Below are 14,450 nucleotides of genomic sequence, written 5' to 3'. Positions count from 1 at the left end.
TCAAGCTGTTTGCCCTTTGTATCTATAACATGTTCCTTCAGACCAAGCATCCTTGGGCAGAGCGGGCTGGAGATACCCGTGCCAGCCTAGAAGGGCCCTGGGGACCCCTGTGAACTTATGCACCCTCCCTCTTGCTGTGCTCCCAACAGAAAGAGTACTTCAAGCAATATGAAGTGGGGCTCCAGAACCTGTGCAATTCCTACCAGAGCCGTGCTGACTCCCGGGCCAAGGCCTCCGAGGAAAGCCTGCGCACCTCTGAGAGGAAGCTCCGCGAGACGGAGGAGAAGCTGCAGAAGCTGAGGACCAACATTGTGGCACTCCTGCAAAAGGTGCAGGAGGTGAGCCCGGCAGCCTTCCTGTTGCAGCTGGACCACCTGGTCTCTCAGGGAGGGGGGCCTGGGCCCTGTTCCTGTTCTGTTCTGACAAGAATCGATCCACTCACAGGAATCTATGATTCCCACCCTGGCTGCACAGCACCCTCACAGGAGGGCTTGAGATGGTCTGGTTGCCTGGGCCTCAGCCCAGCCAGACCCATAGAAACAGGCTTTTCTCCTTGTTTAGACATTCCGACGTACAGCCTGGTTTGAGAACCCTCCAAGCCATAAAAACGAAGTTCTTTTCCAGATGATGCCCAGATGGGATTGAGTAGCCCAGAAGTGGGGAGCGCCCCTTAAGCCTATTGGTCCTTTATCCAGGCAATAAGCATGAGGGCCTGCTCTGTGCCTGTCCTGTGGATACGGAATGAACAAGACAAGCCAGAGAAGGCTCTTCACAGTCTGCCAGTCTGGTAGAAGAGACAGAATTACTGATGGTGGTTCATAAGGAGATACAGTAAAGTGTGGGAAGGCCACTTGACTAGGGTGTTCAGGGGCCCAGGCATTTGGAGACACTGGAAGCCAGTCATGCAAAGAAAGAGTGTAACAAGACTATTCCAGGCAGAAGGAAGAAGAGCAGGACTTGAGGCCTGAGCAGGGACTTGGGGGTGGTAGGAGCTTGAAAGTTGTGGGATTTGATCCCGAGAACAATGGAGATCACTGGAGGGGAGTGGCAGTTTTTAGTCTCAGACACTTACCTGATTGGTTGGAGGAAGATTGGAGGGGTGAATGTTAGAACCGGAGTTCTAACTCCCACAGTTGCCTGAGTGAGATAGTGGTGGCATGGACCTTGGGTAGTAACAGAAGGGAGAGAAGTGGGCATATTGGTAGTATGACAACTGGAAACATGGTGTAGAGTTAGGGTGGGTGTAGGAAATCTGGGCATCATCTGTGCATAGTAGCTGGGGGAGGGGATAGGGGATAATAGATTAAGACAGGACAGAAGCCTGACAGCCAGGGCAGGGTGGGAGGTGGGGAAGGGGACTCTGGGCTCCATCTCAGGAGCCGAGAGAAGGGTAGAAAGGTGAGCCCTCCACCCCTCACCCACAAGAGGCGTGAACCACCTCTTGCCCCCAGCTGACCCATGTCCTGCTTTATTCCAGGACATAGACATCAACACAGATGATGAGCTGGACGCCTACATCGAGGACCTCATCACCAAAGGGGACTGAAAACAGGAGCAAGAGGAGCTCCCCTGCCCACCTGCCCCTCAACTGTGTAGCTGCAGGGGGGAGGGGGCTTCATTCATGGGTTGGTGGTCACACCTTGGTTTAACTCACATGGGACATTTGTGTTTTTGGAGGGAAAGATACTCTGATTCTTTGAATCTTCCTCCCTAAGTTTATAAATATTTATTTTTTAAAAGAAGATGCTGTGCCTCTGAGACTATACTTTTTTTTTTTTTTTTGGTGACTGCAAAGAACAGAGAACATTTCCACTTTGGCCACAGTGGATTGCTAAGTGTGGACTGCTAAGCTGGAGCCACTTCAGCTCCTGGCTCCTCAAGATAGTGGCGAGTCCAATGTCATCTTGGAGAAGATCCAGGGGCAGGGCTGACACTTGTCTCCTAGAAGAAAAATGTGGGGATCTGAGGGATGGGAGGGAGAGTTCCCCCTGAGTGGCCCTGCTGTGGGCTGAGATCCAGAGACCCAAAAGCGGGGCTGTGTGTAGGAGGTTCCACATTGGAGGGGCTCTCTTGCAGCTGTCAGAGTTGGTCCTGGCCATGGCGTTGTCCAAACAGCTTGGGGAAAAAGATCCTCCCTGTCTAACCACCTCATCTACCCCTCACGTTCTCTCTGAAGGAAGATTTCTTTTTTCTTTTTTTTTTTTTTTGAGACGGAGTTTCGCTCTTGTTACCCAGGCTGGAGTGCAATGGCGCTATCTCGGCTCACCGCAACCTCCGCCTCCTGGGTTCAGGTAATTCTCCTGCCTCAGCCTCCTGAGTAGCTGGGATTACAGGCACGCGCCACCATGCCCAGCTAATTTTTTGTATTTTTAGTAGAGACGGGGTTTCACCATGTTGACCAGGATGGTCTCGATCTCTTTTTTTTTTTTTTTTTTTTGAGACAGAGTTTTGCTCTTGTTACCCAGGCTGGAGTGCAATGGCGTGATCTCGGCTCACCGCAACCTCCGCCTCCCGGGTTCAGGCAATTCTCCTGCCTCAGCCTCCTGAGTAGCTGGGATTACAGGCACGTGCCACCATGCCCAGCTAATTTTTTGTATTTTTAGTAGAGACGGGGTTTCACCATGTTGACCAGGATGGTCTCGATCTCTCGACCTCGTGATCCACCCGCCTCTGCCTCCCAAAGTGCTGGGATTACAGGCTTGAGCCACCGCGCCCGGCTGGTCTCGATCTCTTGACCTCATGATCCACCTGCCTCGGCCTCCCAAAGTGCTGGGATTACAGGCGTGAGCCACCGCGCCTGGCCCTGAAGGAGAATTTCTTCAGTTAACCATGGGCAGTGAGGTTTCTCACCTCAGTAACTTGAGTCCAGGTTGAGGAGACAGAACAGATCTGTGGTGAATCTCTGACTTGGGCAGCATACAGTCAAATTCCACAGGACTCCTTAGGGAAGGGGCTTATGTGTGAAAGAACTCCTGGGGCTGAGCTGGTGGAGGCCTCCATGTTTGGGTGCAGCAGGGTCTTGGATGGTGCCAGCCTGTTGATGCTTTTCTGGTTCCTCACTTCGGCCTGGCCCCACTGAGCCCCATCAAGGTGCCTGAGGAGGGGGCCAGTGAGGTCCCCTGGCCTCAGGGACTCCAAAGGCATCTCTGCAGGAAGCACACTATACTTTCCATGTCCCATCACAGCGCCACAATCTGTGTCCCTTAACTTCTCAGGGTCAAAGACAAAGGCAAGGGTTGCTGAATTTTCTCTTTAATGGCCATTGGAAGAGTCTGGTTCAGTTTTTCCCAACTCTCTTCCCACTTGGATTTGGGGCCCCTGGGTTTTCTGAAGGCACAATGACTATATGACTTTGTACCATTAACCTGTGGTTCAAACTTGGGTGTGTTTCTGGCCATGTCCCTAACCCAGATTAGCAATGGCCACCCTGCTGCTCTGAAATCAGCAGAATACTAGGAAGCAGAGGTGGACTTCTGGAATGGGAAGTCTTTCCCCAGTGGATATGCCTGTACCTGGTGGGTTTTGGGCCTCTCCAGACTACATCTCTGGGAGAGGCCTGTTGGGGTAGTACACTGAGAGACCCTGGCCTCTTCTGCTGGAAGACTGTCCAAGTCTTGGGGTTCCTGGAGCTGGTGATTCCTCTGCCAACCTGCTCTCTCTCTTCATCTCAGGCAGCATGGGGTCAACTTTTATCCCCAAACCTAAGGTTTTAATCTAAAGAAAGTTGGTTCTGCATTCTTACTGAAGAGTAATAATTTTTAAAATTCACACACATGTAATCAAAATGCAATACTATAAACTTCTGGTGAGACTCCTGAACTCAGTCTGTTTTCTTCTTAGTAAAATCCAGCACCTTCCTCCACTTCATTCTTTGTACCACTGTGGCTTTACACCGTCTTCAAGTTATTCCTCCTCATTACCTCCCTTGTTATATCTTCACCCCCCTTAACATCCACAGAAACAGACTGGAGTTCCTGAATGTTTTAGCTTCAACTTCTAGATGTGCCCACTTTGCTGTGTTAATGCTACCACAGCTGTGCTGAATGCAGCAGCTTGTTTCCCAAGCAGAGATCCTGCCACTCTGGATGGAAAGAGAAAATGCAGGAGTCCCCTTTCCTGATTTCCTGGGAATATCAAGAGAGAGGTGACCAGCTTGGAACTCTGATAACTTGGGAGGAGGAAGATGGTCTGGCTGATGTGTGGTGGGAAGATCCTTCGCCCAAGGCTGCAAGAGAGTGAGTGAAGGGCAGCAACGCTGGTGTTAAAGGAATGAGATGGGTGGGAACTTTAAGGTGTTTTGAGATGGGAGTCTCGCCCTGTCACCTAGGCTGGAGTGCAGTGGCATCCATCTCGGCTCACTACAATGTCCACCTCCCAGGCTCAAGTGATCCTCCCTCCTTAGCCTCCCAAGTGGCTGGGACCACAGGTGCACACCATCACCCCTGGCTAATTTTTTTGTATTTTTGGTAGAGTTTCACCTTGTTGCTTAGGCTGGTCTTTAACTCCTGAGCTCAAGTGATCCACCTACCTTGGCCTCCCAAAGTGCTGGGATTACAGTGTGAGCCACCATGCCTGGCCTAGGGTGTTTTGTTTTTAAGTGATACATGCACATGGTAAACATTAAAACCGTCTAAAAGGCTGGACCATGAAAAACGAGCTTCCCTTTTCCCACCCAATCCCTGAATTCTCCCTGGAGAGTATCCCTCCTAAGTGCACACACTTCCACTCTGTTCCATTTCTGCCTGTTATCTTAGTGTAGCTTGGAACCTGTTTCTGAATAACCCACATGGGTCTCCTTTATTCTTCAGAACCACAGAGCATTTTATTGTCTTAGATATACTGTCTCCTACTTATGGACATTTGGCGTTGTTTTTCCTTTTTTTGAGACACTCTTGCTCTGTTACCCAGTGGAGTGGATCTCGGCTCCCTGCAACCTTTGCTTCCTGGGTTCAAGCAATTCTACTGCCTCAGCCTCCTGAGGTGCTGGGACTATAGGTGCATGCCACCCTGCCTGGCTAATTTTTGTATTTTTGGGGAGAGACAGGGTTTCACCATGTTGGCCAGGCTGGTTTCAAACTCCTGACCTCAACTTATTTAGCTGCCTTGGCCTCCCAGTGCTGGGATTACAGGCATGAGTCACTGTACCTGGTCAGTCACCATTTTCATCCAGTGATTTGCAATGCACCAGGCCTTACCAGGGCCACTGACGGGTTCAGCAGACATTTCCTTCTTCAAGCTGGCAAGGCCTCAGACAAGTCACTGCCCATTTTGGCTTCCTGTTCCTCCTCTAAAAGAAGGGAGTCAGATGATGGCAGAGGCTTTCCAGCTTAATCAGCCTCAGGGCCTGTTATCCACCTAAAATGTCTCCAGAAGCCTATATGGAAAGCCAGTAGTCCTGGAGCTGCTCTGGTTGAAGATGGCATGGGGGCCCAGAGCCCCCTGCTGTCCTGACCACCCAATCTTTGCTTGCAAGATTCACTGGTCCCCACCTCTACCTGTAGGCCTTCAGCTACTTACTTGTCTGATGTGGGGATAATGTGCTTACCCAGCAGCCATCCTCATTTGGCCAGTTCCAGTGTCCCCGAAGGGTGAGGGAGGGCTGGGCTTCCAGGGGGCCTGAACCCCAGGTGCCTTCAATACTTCATAGGGCTCTGGCATGTCAGCAGCTGCCTGCCAAGGCCTGGAAGGTAAGGGGGAGGGGACTGACACCACTATGTTGAGATGCTTCCAGGGATTCTCCAAGGCCCCTTCCTGCTACAGTAACTGCAGGTTTCTGGTGAAGCCATGGCCAGCTCTAATTCCCTACTTCATTTTATTTTTTTTTTGAGACAGTCTCGCTCTGTCACCCCAAGCTGGGGTGCAGTGGGGCCATCTTGCCTCACTGCAACCTCCGGTTCCGGGGTTCGGGCGATTCTCCTGCCTCTGCCTCTCTCACAGCCAGAATTACAGGCGCGCGCCACCACGCCCGGCTAATTTTCTTTTTATGAGACGGAGTTTCGTTCTTGTTACCCAGGCTGGAGTGCAATGGCGCGATCTCGGCTCACCGCAACCTCCGCCTCCTGGGTTCAGGCAATTCTCCTGCCTCAGCCTCCTGAGTAGCTGGGATTACAGGCACGCGCCTCCATGCCCAGCTAATTTAATTTTCTTATTTTTAGTAGAGACAGGGTTTCGCCATGTTGGCCCGGTTGATCTCAAACTCCTGGCCTCAAGAGATCCATCTGCCTCAGCCTCCCAAAGGGCTGGCGTTACAGACGTGAGCCACCGCGCCTGGCCTAATCGTCCCTCCCCACATCACTTCTTCCCTTGTTGAAAGCTCTGAGTTCTCTCTCCCCTTCCCAGTGCCCCACCACGTAAACGGATCTGTCCCGCTAGGTTTGGGGCACTGCGGAGAGCTGGGGAGAAGCCCTTTATCAGAAGGTTCAGAGTTTCTGAGTTTCTCATGCTTAATCATCAGCGAACACAGCACAACACATGGCCGAGGCCGGGTTGTAAATTCTCACCTGGCTCAGAAGCCGCAGCCAGGACTCCAGCACTTGGCCATCTGAGGCTTCGCGGGTGGACCACGTTCAGTCTAACAGGGCGTGGTTACGAACGCCCGTTATGAACGGTTCACAACCAGCCAACGGTTGCCAACTGTGGAGGGTGTCCCCTACCCGGCACACGCTCGAGGCGGAAATGACTCGGCGCCTGCGCAGCTTCGCCGGCGCGCTGCACGAGCACCTTGACCTGCGCATGCGCTTTGGAAGCCTCGCGAGCTTGTGGTGGTGGCGCTCAGGGCTTGGTGCAGGTGGCTGCGGCCTTTGAGGGTTTCCTCGCATCTTTTAGGTAGAAGGGGGAGAGCAAGGGCCCACCCGCACCCCAAGGAGATGAGCGAGGATTTTTTTGTCCCCTCCAGGCTGCTGCGTTTTAATTAAGTCAAAGTGCAGATGAAATCTTTTCCCTCTGGTTGTTTTCTAGCGTTTGGGGGGGTCATTAGGAAAAACATTTGTTGAACAGATGTCCTTAGGGTCAGCGCTTTGATCTCTGCAAGGTAGAACACTTGGAAAGGAAGCTGCGTGTTTTTCCTGCCTGCCTGCCTTTTGACCTGAGGCCGAGCTCCTGAAACCTCTTGGACTTCACGACATTGGTCTGTTTTCTATGTGTTTGTCCTTTGGTTGGTTTGGTGTTTGTTGGAAGGTAAATGTTTTAAAGTTTTGGGAATTCCTGTCATGCTTAGGGAAATCAATCCCCTTCTCTCTTCTCTCCTTCCCCCTACATTCGCTTACATTTTGTTGCAATGTTTGATTTTTTTGTTTTTTACTAGACTACCTGTAGTCCTCATGAAATATATTTTAGTATAAGCTGTAAGGCAAGAGTCAAGCATCCCCGCCCCCACGTGGAAATTAACTTGTTCCAGGCCCACTTATTAAATGAGCTAACAGGTGTGGACCTGTTGGGTTTGAGATGCCTCTTAGACGCCAATGGAGACATCTGTTGTCAGTTGCACAAATGAGTGATATCAGGGGTGAGGTTCTGGTTGAAACTAATTTTGGGTATCATCAGTCTCCCTCACTTGTTAAAAAATACTTTTCCAGCCTTGGAATTTATTCTCTCACATGAAATATTTATTCGCATTATCCAGTTCTCTCCCATCCCTGCCTAAAAGAAAGTGCTCCATTGGGATTTAAAATATAATTGCATTAAATTTAAATGTAAGTTTTGGGAGCATTGACATTTTTATAATATTAATCCTCCCTCAGAGGATAAAAAATGGTTTTCCATTTACTCAAGACTTCTTTTAGGTCCTCCAATAAGACATTATAAATTATTTATATGAGTTCTATGGTTAAATTTATTTCTAAGCGTTTTATGGCTTTTGCCTACTGTGATGGAATACTTTTTTCCATCTGTATTGCTCCCTGATTATTAATATGGAGAAAAGCTAATGATTTAATAGAATTCAATTTCTAAGGAATTCTGGTAGTTTTAATAAATGTTTTTTTATAGATACAAATTTACCAGTATACCATTTTGTCAATTTGATTTAGTTAGAATCTCTGAAACAATGTTGAATAATGATCCTGGGCTTGTTTCTGATATGGGTGGAAGTCTACATGTGAGAGTTGAGCAGTGAGAGTTTCTTCGGCAAGTGGCTTTTAAAATGTTGGAGTTTCCTTTAGTTTTTCTTGTGGCTGCTGGGACTGTCCTGCCTGAGTCCTGCCTGAGTCAGGCGCCAGGGGGCACCAGTCACACAGAATGAAATGTGGGTTGTGCACCCTGGAAACTGGCTGAATTTTGTCAAATGCCTTTTCACCTTCTATAAAAAACCATATAGGAGTTTTCTCCTTTATGCTGCTGTTTTGCTGTTTTTATTTGCAATTAGACATTAAGCAGCTATGAAAGACTACTGTATAAAATATTTGTAAAGTAGGCCAGGCGCGGTGGCTCACACCTGTAATCCCAGTGCTTTGGGAGACCAAGGTAGGTGGATTGCTTGAGCCCAGGAGTTAGAGACCAGCCTGGGTAACATAGCAACACCCCGTCTCTAAGTAAAATACAAAAATTGGCTGGTTTGGGCTGAGGCTGAAGTGGGAGAGTCGCTTGAGCCTGGGAGTTGGAGGCTGCAATGAGCTATGATCGTGCTACTGCACTCTAGCCTGGATGACAGAGTAAGAAACTGCATCTATTAAAAAAACAATTGTTAAGCAGAAAAAATATACCTCGAACACCCATCACCTGATTTGTTATTTTGTAAATCCCTGTGTGTCCTTCCGGGATCTCCTGAGCAGGAGCTCGATGGTCACTATCATTCTGAATTGTGTTCCCCTTAGTGTTTCATTTTATAATCTTGTTTCTTTACTTTTCATTATTTTTTATGAGTTCTGTGTGTTCCTAAATAAGTGTTTTGTTTTGCCTGTTTTTGAACTTAGACGGACATAACATTTTATTTGCTGTTTTGCAGCTTGCTTTTTCTTTTCAATATTGTGTTCCAGAAACTCATCCATGTTTTTGGATGCAGCTGCAATTTATTCATTTTCACTACTGTAGAGTATTCTGGATGTTAACCTAAATAACAATAAAGAGAGGCTCTCAAATGAAAAGATGTTTATTTGGGAATAAAGCATTACAAATTTTTTTTTTTTTTTTTGAGACGGAGTTTTGCTCGTTACCGAGGCTGGAGTGCAATGGCGCGATCTCGGCTCACTGCAGCCTCCGCCTCCTGGGTTCAAGCAATTCTCCTGCCTCAGCCTCCTGAGTAGCTGGGATTACAGGCACACACCACCATGCCCAGCTAATTTTTTGTATTTTTTAGTAGAGACAGGGTTTCACTGTGTTGACCAGGATGGTCTCGATCTCTTGACCTCGTGATCCACCCGCCTCGGCCTCCCAAAGTGCTGGGATTACAGGCTTGAGCCACCGTGCCCGGCAAAGCATTACAAATTTATGTATATGTGTCTTTTCTTTTAGAGAGCCTCTTTGTTATTTCGGTTGCCACATCACTGCTGAATACTAGACAGTAATGAAAATGAATGAATGATGCCTGCAATTGAACATAATACAATTTTAAATGCATTCTTCTGAGACTGTAACATGCATTGTTTAGTAAATGTCTGCTGTAGCATTTGTGCAGGACTTTCTCCCTGGGACAGCTGTCCCAACCTTTTTTTTTTTTTTTTTTTTTTTGAGATGGAGTTTCACTCTTGTTACCCACGCTGGAGTGCAATGGAGCGATCTCGGCTCACCGCAACCTCCACCTCCTGGGTTCAGGCAATTCTCCTGCCTCAGCCTCCTGAGTAGCTGGGATTACAGGCACGTGCCACCATGCCCAGCTAATTTTTTGTATTTTTTAGTAGAGACGGGGTTTCACCATGTTGACCAGGATGGTCTCGATCTCTTGACCTCGTGATCCACCCGCCTCGGCCTCCCAAAGTGCTGGGATTACAGGCTTGAGCCACCGCGCCCGGCCCCAACCTTTTTGGTACCAGGGACGGGTTTTGTGGAAGACAGTTTTTCCATGGACTGGGGTGGGGGATGGTTTTGGGATGATTCAAACACATTACATTTATTATGGACTTTATTTCTGTTATGATTACATTGTAATATATAATGAAATAATTATACAACTCACCATAATGTAGAATCAGTTGGAGCCTGAGCTTGTTTTCCTGAAACTAGATGGTCTCATCTGTGAGTGATGGGAGACAGTGACAGATCATCAGGCATTAGATTCTCATCAGGAACACACAACCTAGATCCCTCGCATGTACAGTTTACATAGGGTTTGTGCTCCTCTGAAAATCTAATGCCACCGCTGATCTGACAGGAGACAGAGCTCAGGCAGTAATGCGAGCAATGGGTAGCAGCTGCAAATACAGATAAAGGCTTGTTTGCTTGCCCGCAGTTCACCTGCTGCGTGGTCTGATTCCTAACAGGCTGTGGACTGATACTGGTCGGTGGCCTGAGGGTTGGGGACCCATGCCCTAGGATATAACCCTTGGGGTAGAATTGCAGTCATAGTTCATGCCCATTTCACCTTTACTAGGTAATGCCAGAATTAGTTGTGTTAATTTTCATGCCCACTGGCACTGTGGAAGTGCTTCGTTTCTCCACTTTGTTGCCCGTGTTTGATATTGCTGCACTTGAAATGTTCTGCCAGTCTGATGGGGGTATGGTGATATCTCAATGTGGTTTAATGTACATTTTTCTGATTTCTAAAATGTGGTTGAGCACCTTTTTAAATGTTTATTGACTTTTAAAAAAATTTCTATTTATTTTTGAGACAGGATCTTGCTCTGTTGCTGAGGCTGGAGTGCAGTGACACAATCTCTGCACGCTGTAATCTCCACCTCCTGGGCTCAAGGAGTCCTCCTGCCTTAGGAGGACTGCAGGCATGTGCCACAACCCTGTCTCTTTTAGCAGAGACAGGGTTTTGCTATGTCGCCCTGGCTGGTCTTGAACTCCTGGACACAAGCGATCCACATGCCCCAGCCTCCCAAAGTGCTGGGATTGCAGGCATGAGCCATTGTGCCTGGACTTACTGACCGTTTAGGTTTCTGTAATGAAGTGTTTGTTCAAGATTTTGGCCTACTTTTTTATTTTATCTGTTTCTTTTTCTTTTTCTTTTTTTTTTTTTTTTTGAGATGGAGTTTCGCTCTTGTTACCCAGGCTGGAGTGCAATGGCGTGATCTTGGCTTACCGCAACCTCTGCCTCCCGGGTTCAGGCAATTCTCCTGCCTCAGCCTCCTGAGTAGCTGGGATTACAGGCACGCACCACCATGCCCAGCTAATTTTTTGTATTTTTAGTAGAGACGGGGTTTCACCATGTTGACCAGGATGGTCTCGATCTCTCGACCTCGTGATCCACCCGCCTCTGCCTCCCAAAGTGCTGGGATTACAGGCTTGAGCCACCGCGCCCGGCCTATTTTATCTGTTTCTTATTTGAATTTTGTATATTCTGGAGACAAATTCTTTCTAAATTATCTGTGTTGCAGATTTCTTCTCCCATTCTTTGGCAGGCCTTTTAAATTCTTTTTTTTTTTGGGGGGGGCCTTAGTTTTCCCCATCTGTGAAATGAACCACTGCCCTGCCTTCTTACTGGGAGCTGATGAAATAACAGAGGCTTGTGAATGGGGCAGGGGGGTCATTACTACTACTGACTTCAGTCCCTGGACTCAAATCCTCCCTTTTTTTTTTTTTTTTTTTTTTTTAAATAAGAAAAACAATAAAGAAGAGGAAGAAAGAGAAAGGAAGAGGATGGGGTATTGCTTAATTGTAACTTCTGCTTTTTATTTATGTATTTTAGCTCTCTGGTTGGTTGGTAAATCCTTCTCCATCCCTTGTTTTGAGTCTTTGTGTATCCTTGAATGTGAGATGGGTCTGGATGCAGCATACCGATGGGTTTTATTTTTTTATCCAAATTGCCTGTCTGTCTTTGGATTGGGGGATTTAGTCAATTTAAATTTAGAATTAATAATAATATATGTGAGTTTAATACTGCCATTTAATATTAGCTGGCTATTTTGCCCATTAGTTGATGTAAATTCTTCATTATATTGATGCTCTTTTTGGTATTTTTTTAGAAAGGCTGATACTGTTTGTTCCTTTCTATGTGTAGTGGTTCTTTCAGACGCTCTTGTAAAGCAGGCCTGGTGGTGGTGAAATCTCTGAGGGCTTGCTTATTCACAAAAAACTATTTTTCCTTCATTTGTGAAGCTTAGTTTGGCTGGATGTGAATTTCTGGGTTGAAAGTTCTTTTCTTTCTTTCTTTCTTTCTTTTTTTTTTTTTTTTTGAGACGGAGTTTTGCTCTTGTTACCCAGGCTGGAGTGCAATGGCCCGATCTCGGCTCACCGCAACCTCCGCCTCCTGGGTTCAGGCAATTCTCCTGCCTCAGCCTCCTGAGTAGCTGGGATTACAGGCACGTGCCACCATGCCCAGCTAGTTTTTTGTATTTTTAGTAGAGGCAGGGTTTCACCATGTTGACCAGGACGGTCTCGATCTCTCGACCTCGTGATCCACCCGCCTCTGCCTCCCAAAGTGCTGGGATTACAGGCTTGAGCGACCACGCCCGGCCGAAAGTTCTTTTCTTTAAGGATGTTGAATATTGGTCCCCACTCTCTTCTGGCTTGTAGGGTTGCTGCTGAGAGATCTGCTGTGAGTCTGATAGGCTTCCCTTTGTGGGTAACCTGACCTTTCTCTCTGGCTGCCCTTAGTATTTTCTCCTTCATTTCAACCCTGGTGAATCTGACGATTATGTGCCTTGGAGTTGCTCTTCTTGAGGAATATCTTTGTGGTGTTCTCTGTATTACCTGGAGTTGAATATTATCCTGTCTTACTAGGTTGGGAAAATTTTCCTGAATAATGTACTGAAGCATATTTTCCAGCTTGGATTCATTCTCTTCGTCACATTCAGGTACACTTATCAAGTATAGATTAGGTCTTTTCACATAGTCCCATATTTCTTGGAGACTTTGCTCGTTCCTTTTTATCCTTTTTTCTCTAATCTTGTCTTCTTGTTTTATTTCATTGAGTTGGTCTTTGACCTCTGATATCCTTTCTTCTGCTTGATCAATTCGACTGTTAAAACTTGTGCATACTTCACGAAGTTCTCGTATTGTGTTTTTCAGCTCCATCAATTCACTTATATTCCTCCCTAAATTGTGTATTCTTGTTAACGTTTCATGAAATCTTTTTTCAAAGTTCTTAGTTACTTTAGATTGGGTTAAAACAAGTTCTTTTAATTCACAGAAGTTTCTCATTCACATTTAGAAGCCTGCTTCTGTAATTGGAACACACTCGTTCTCCATCAGGCCTTGTTTCGTTGCTGATGAGGAACTGTGATCCCCTGCTGAGGGAGAGGCGTTCTGATCTTGGGTATTCTCAGCCTTTTTTGGCTGTTTTCTTCCCTTCATTATAAATTTATCCATCTGTGGTCTTTGTATTTACTGTCTTTGTAATTGGGTTTCTGAGTGGACGTCCAACTTATTGATTCTCAGCGCCGAAATCTGAGCAACCCACTGCACCGACTAAATCAGCGGCGTTAAGATTGATGGTGCTTTTCTGACTCTGCACCAAGAACTGACGCTCCGAGGCGCCGGCAAAACCGCCTCGCCGGTCTGAAGAGTCGCGCTGGCGACCTGTGGGGCTCCTCTGCTGGGAATCTCCTGGTGCGTGAGCAATAAGAATTCATGTGAAGGTGTGGCGTCCTCTCGTTCTTTGCGCTTTCACTGGAAGCTACAATCCCGAGCTGCTAGTGATCAGCCATCTTGGAAGATGGCTGATCTTTAAATTCTTAAATTTAAGAACTTAAATTATTTTTACAGAGTGTTTTGAGGACTAGGAGTACTACATTAATTAAAAATGTAGAATAATAATTTATCAGTCTTTTATTTATAGTTTTATTATAACTTAAATACTTCTTGGCCGGGCACAGTGGCTCACGCCTGTAATCCTAGCACTTTGGGAGGCCGAGGCGGATGGATCACCTGAGGTCAGGAGTTCAAGACCAGCCTAGAAAACATGGTGAAACCCCGTCTGTACTAAAAATACAAAAATTAGCTGGGCATGGCGGTGGGCACCTGTAATCCCAGCTGCTCAGGAGGCTGAGGGAGGAGAATTGCTTGAACCCGGGAGGTGGAGGTTGCAGTGAGCAGAGATTGCACTACTGTACTCCAGGCTGGGAGACAAGTGTGAAACTCCATCTCAAAAAATAAAACAAACAAAAAAAAGACTTCTTTACCCTGAGGTCATGAAAATATTATGTATTATCTTCTAAAGGCTTATAGTTTTGTCTTTCATATACAGATGGTCCCTATCTTAATGATAGTTTGACTTATGATTTTTTGACTTTATGATGTTATGAAAGCAATACCCATTCAGTAGAAGTTGCACTTTGAATTTTCATCTTTCTCCAGGCTAGCATTATTCTGTAAGATATTGTGATGATGGGCAGTGGCAGCAAGCTGCAGCTATC

General features: G+C 46.9%; 1 protein-coding gene and 1 long non-coding RNA gene across 9 annotated transcripts in view; both read left to right on the top strand.

Moving 5' to 3' along the window:
- The window catches only part of MORC2 (MORC family CW-type zinc finger 2), a 42,703-nt gene extending 40,961 nt beyond the window's left edge, over positions 1 to 1,742 (top strand). Inside the window, exons 25-26 of one of the 2 annotated variants that reach the window (XM_010349133.3) lie at positions 150 to 329; positions 1,478 to 1,742. In XM_010349133.3, the coding sequence (XP_010347435.1) occupies positions 150 to 329; positions 1,478 to 1,546 (249 nt within the window). In that variant the 3' untranslated portion in view covers positions 1,547 to 1,742. Of the gene's footprint in view, positions 1 to 149; positions 339 to 1,477 lie in introns of both variants that reach the window. The other variant, XM_003938434.4, reaches the window with a different exon arrangement.
- A 4,994-nt stretch (positions 1,743 to 6,736) lies between these two features.
- Positions 6,737 to 14,450, top strand: part of LOC141582579 (uncharacterized) — a 35,862-nt gene continuing 28,148 nt past the window's right edge. For 6 of the 7 annotated variants that reach the window (XR_012515448.1, XR_012515447.1, XR_012515445.1 and 3 more), the window contains exon 1: positions 6,737 to 7,126. This is a non-coding gene — a long non-coding RNA (uncharacterized LOC141582579). Of the gene's footprint in view, positions 7,177 to 14,450 lie in introns of all 7 variants that reach the window. The other variant, XR_012515446.1, reaches the window with a different exon arrangement.

This window comes from Saimiri boliviensis, chromosome 21 (assembly GCF_048565385.1).
Source record: "Saimiri boliviensis isolate mSaiBol1 chromosome 21, mSaiBol1.pri, whole genome shotgun sequence".
Classification (NCBI taxonomy): Eukaryota; Metazoa; Chordata; class Mammalia; order Primates; family Cebidae; genus Saimiri; species Saimiri boliviensis.
Note: the sequence above shows the minus strand (reverse complement) of the source record. Positions and strands in the feature narration are given on the sequence as shown.